Below are 5,256 nucleotides of genomic sequence, written 5' to 3'. Positions count from 1 at the left end.
TCTAGGTTTTTATTCAAAAAAATTATATTAAATCTATGCAGCTAACAATAGTTGTAACTATGAATTTTTTAGCTGGAACTGCCTTTAGCGTATATTAAAGTCGCGAATTACAAAACAGTAAATAGGATAATATTGTAAATAATAATATTAATATACTTCTTTCTATAATAAAAAAAAACATCTTATTACCTCGAAGGTCTGGCTTTTATCCAGCTGGAAGTAACCCGCTGCGTCCACGTGTATTGGATTGGAGGTGAGTTGTAGTAGCCACAATTGAATCTACAAAACAAAGGGGTCTATACTATTTGTAATACTTTTTTAATTTTTGAAACCTTAGAAATTGATTAAACTTTAATAATTAACGGATAAACAATTGAAAGAAGTTGTTATATATACTAGCTTTTATCTAGATCAGCAATGAGAGAACGGCTGGTAGATTAGTTATTAGATGCAGATGCAGTTAGGCAAGATGTAGAGAAGTTGATACTAAGCTTAAAATGAGAAGTTTATAAAATATGGCAAAGGAAATATAAAGCTTTGGGGATATCAATTAATTTTATCGAGTAAGAAAAATATCGAAGGAATTTACGGAAAATCAACATTAAAAAATCTTGGAAAAAATGTAACATGATAGAATGGCTATCTTCCTACCCTGATTTTAACTTAATTGAAAATCTTTGGCAGACCGCGTAATAAAAATAAGTTAAAATTTTGGATGAACTGAAAATAATCAAGGAAACCTGGAAATACATCTGCTACTAATTCTATTCCACCTAAAGAGGTTTCAGGTTAATCAGCGAATAAATAGATTATCATGATCTGATGCAGACTTAAGAATTATAGTGTGAAAATTGTTTATGTTGGAAAAATTTTTAAGGCTCTCAAATATAAAAATTTAATTTTTGGAACAAAACCTAAGAAGTCTTATATTATTATTCGTTAGGAGATTCGCCACAGGTGGATTGTACCGAATACATCTTTCAGTTTACTAAATACGCCTTGAAGTATTTGAACTATTTATATAATACCAAAAAGACTGACTTAATATGAGGAATTTGGATAAGGCATCTTTAAAGGAATGTCCAGTAAGTTCTTAATCTTGAATTTTTCTGAATCTAGTTCCAAGAATTCTTTAGATGTATATAATAGCAGTTTTTAAATAGATTTTATAAGATTAAAATTGATTTTTTTTAATGAAGTGACACTTTACGTTATTGAAATTCTCCTTGTTTCTAGTATCTATTTACTCTATTAATTTGCAGAATTTAGTTTTCTTTTCAGTCTAAGTCAAATATATTTCTTACGCATCTTTTCCCTAAAATCAGACTACACGCTGCCCTCTAAGAGGATGATTTTATACCTCTACCTATTTTTGCAGTTTGCTCGTCAACATTTACTGCAAGTACCTTTAAGGCATAGCAGCTATTTTACTTGTTCCTACTCCTGACCTGATATATTCATTTCTATTAAGTTGCAAATTCTATTAAGGTAAATTAATAAAGAAGAGCTTACGTTACGATGCAAACATATTTTTCAAAAACCGAATGCATTTGAAATTAAAGCGTAAATATTGTTTTTGTTGGATGACCTCCAAGAGGGAGGATGGTTCTTTAGTCTTGATAATTAATTTATTTAAGTTAAAGGTCATTAAACAATTGATAGTTTTTTACGAACGATATATGACTTGAATCCGGGTTTGGATCGTTGGACATGGATCTGAGATCTTGTTTAGACTAGCTCTGAAACATTGAATTCTCCAGTTGATCTATGATTAATAGATAAAGTTTTATTGTTACCTTGGTTGAATCCAAAGTGAATAACTTAACATTTAATGAAAGAAAGTTTCACGGAAAATTATATAACAAATAAATAAGTTAGTCAGCATATACCGTAAGTGGAATTGGCTATAATTTCTTCTGCTCCTTGACTTGCGAAATATCCTGACTAGTCTATTCTTCTATCGATTTTTGTCAAGAGTCCCATTTTTAAGACTTCTATATTAAATCCTACTAAAATATAGTTTTTAATAATTTAAAACTTTTATCTTTATAGCTAAATTATAATTATTATTTACCGCTACGTATTAAACTAATGCTTTTACCTCTTCTTTGGTTTTCTCTGATAGAGATTCTGACGGGATTCCTTGGAAAAGTCTTGCCACCTTTTTGCCCTAAAAAACATATGAAAATATTTAAACAGATCAGGATTTTCTATAAATACCCTTTTTTGAATTATATATCCAATACGAGTAGTAGATAAATACAGCATGGTGTCATTAAACGCTAGAACCAGCATACTGCTATCATACGAAAAAATATACGCAGTCAAATAAGAAACCATTGCAACAATTAAAATGAAGTTGTTCATTGCTAGAAAACCTCCATAGGCCCTGGATAATACATGCGTGGACTCGGATAATAAGTTGTGAAGCAGCCTCATCTTGGAAATATTTTCCTCCATGGCAGAACCAAAGTTCGAATCTTTAGAGAAGTAGCTGACTGAATATCTTTTAAGCACTAAAGTTTTATTTATTTGATGGAATCCTTTGGCTATTGTATTGGCAAAGTAAAGATAGTAGATATAAATAGGGACGTGCCACACGCTACAGATACCATAAAATACAGAAGCCTGAAATCTCTCGTTGCTAGAGAATCTTGGACAGTATATTTTTTTAACCAGCTGCATGGTGTAAGTAAAATAAATTGTTGAAAATATTATAATAAACATAATTGGCATAATTACTCCACTAAAGAATTGTAAATGTTTGGATCGTTTGTCAGCGATAAGTAAATTTTTAGAATGTCGCTCAAAGGAATCTAAAAGTTTTATCAGTTTAGGAAAGAACCTGGCATGGTGCACAATGCAGAAAATAAAAGAGAAAAATGATTTGAACAACATAGTGAGTGTAATTGCTAATAATAGTTGCTGGTAGTACGATTGTAAATCGAATTCTATACCAAATATACCAAATTGCATTAAAAAGGAACCCAAATACAGAATGACCGAGTAGATTATAGAGTAACTAAATTTTTTGAAATGTATTTTAGAAACGTCAGAAGATAGAATGTTTCTCACTGGTAGATGACCGCAGATTTTCCCGAATATTGCTAACCACTTTAAAGAAGCGTAAAACTTCATGATGCACTATATAAAATCTAGCTTAATACTGATTGTAATGAATTGAGTATTTTGATTCATATAAACGATCAGATGAATCTGATAGGTATAATGGGTTTTTGTGTTATTAACTCAACAAGAATTTATAATTGCCTTGTCAATACGCTAATTTTTGTTTGAATTGGTTATCTCTTATGTGATTAATAATTTGTTATGTGCTATGGTAATCGTTTATTATTTGGGACAAAAACAGACATTAATTGCATGATAGTTTTTTTAGAAATGTTGAGGATTATTGTTTTAAACTGAAATAAAAGCTCTCTGTACACTTTTGCCAACAAATGAAAATATAAAGGTCTTTAAACAGTAATCCCGTCATCACAGTTAAAATCAATCATTCATGTGCCGTTTTTTCCTAACGTTTATTCTTCCACAAGTTCTTAAAAAAATCTTTCAAACAGCTCCTTGGCAATTGTTCAATAGTTTAACTTTGAATTGACTTTTTCTTTCAAAGTGAGAAAAGTAAACTTGTTTTTAAGGGTAAAACGTCCGCTTCTTCTGAATTCGGCAAAAAAATAGCCCCTTAATAAAATGTCCTCTGCCCTTGGTTTTTGAATGACCTTAAAAAGACCTTTCAAGGATATACAACTTTTGATATTAATCGTTTTTACAGTTTATTGAATTATTTGTTCTCTAGAAATGCCACGTTTTAGGCAGGACATTAAACAGTTTCCTTGGACCAAAGGGTCTTAAGATCTCGATATCTTTAAAAGTTCCATGAATTATTTTGAACCCTTAACATTTAAGGTAAGGCAAAGCCTCCGCAAGGCTCTACCGTTTGGTTCATTCATCTACACAAGCAGTTTGCCTCAAATCGAACTTTTTGCAGAATTTTGTTTTCCTCGAGCCATGGGATCCACTTACTAGTTTATTGTTAGCTTCTTTTTAATTTCCTCCTACCTAGTACCATTTATGTCACTGTTCTAGCTAAAACAGCCAAGGAGACACGGTGATATTTGTTAGAAAGCATAATCAAACGCAATCGTCAGGCTTGAATTTTGAGGATTTCCCAAAAACTAATTGATTTTCAGAAAAGTTTATAAATATATTAAATGGGCTTTTAAACTTCTACACAGTCCCATTTAAATCATCTTTCTAGCTAAAACAGCCAAGAAGCCACAGTGATATTTGTTAGGAAGCGTACTTAAACGCAATTGTCAGGCTTGAATTTTGAGGATTTCCCAAAAACTAATGGTTTTTCGAAAAATTTTATAGAAATTTTAAATAGGCTTCTAACCTTCCCCCACCCAGCGCCATTTAAATCATCTCGCTAGCTAAAACAATTTAGGAGTTACAGTGAAATTTGTTAGAGAAAGCATTCTCAGAAGCAACCGTCGGGCTCGAATTTTGAGGATTTCTCAAAATCTAATGGTTTTTAAAAAAAGTTTATAGATATATTAAATGGGCTTTCAATCTTCTTCTACCCAACGCCTTTTAAATTACCGCTCCATCTAAAATAGCCAAGGAGCTACAGTGATATTTGTTAAATAGGATTCTCAAACGCTAAATGAACGAGTTTGATGGATTTGAAATTACCAACAAATTAATAACCTTGAAAAATTTACCTCAAGGTCAGCGCATCTATTGTCATAGTTAATGTTGATCTTTCCTAGAAAGTTATCTTTACTTAACATTTATTTCAATAAAAAAGATCTTAAAAAAAGATTCTTAGCAGTTTTCAGCAAAATTTTTTTCAAATACCGTTTAAGACAAAATATAGAAGAAATGACTTTAATCCATGAAAGATATAAAAATAATTCAAAATGCTTCTAAGACATAAGAATATCATATATATAGCAGAGTTTAATATAGTCAGTATGTAGACCCCTGTAGAATTACTTAGATTTAACGCAACAATATATTTAATAAAAAAATATAGTATTTTAGTATTTTTTAATGTCGTTTACCGGGCATGAAATGAAAATAATTCATAAACTGTCATAATACATTTGCTAATAATTCAGCTAATAAATAATCCTGTACCCTAAAAAGTGTTCTAAAATCTCTGTTAAGATTTCTATAAGAAGTTCCAAATTGAAATAAAGCTTAATAGTCACAATTTAGGTCGTCAGACAATTA

At 30.6% G+C, this 5,256-nt stretch overlaps 1 protein-coding gene across 1 annotated transcript in view; it reads right to left on the bottom strand.

Moving 5' to 3' along the window:
- LOC126739296 (uncharacterized) overlaps positions 1-5,256 on the bottom strand; it is a 36,691-nt gene that overhangs the window by 28,998 nt on the left and 2,437 nt on the right. The window contains exons 2-3 of the mRNA XM_050444918.1: positions 2,102-2,170; positions 190-279 (exon numbers count right to left, since the gene is read on the bottom strand). Coding sequence (XP_050300875.1) covers positions 190-279; positions 2,102-2,170 — 159 coding nt within the window. The remainder of the gene's footprint in view (positions 1-189; positions 280-2,101; positions 2,171-5,256) is intronic.

Source organism: Anthonomus grandis, chromosome 8 (genome assembly GCF_022605725.1).
Source record: "Anthonomus grandis grandis chromosome 8, icAntGran1.3, whole genome shotgun sequence".
Lineage (NCBI taxonomy): Eukaryota > Metazoa > Arthropoda > Insecta > Coleoptera > Curculionidae > Anthonomus > Anthonomus grandis.
The sequence above is the reverse complement of the archived record's forward strand: the minus strand, read 5'-3'. Positions and strand labels throughout refer to the sequence as shown.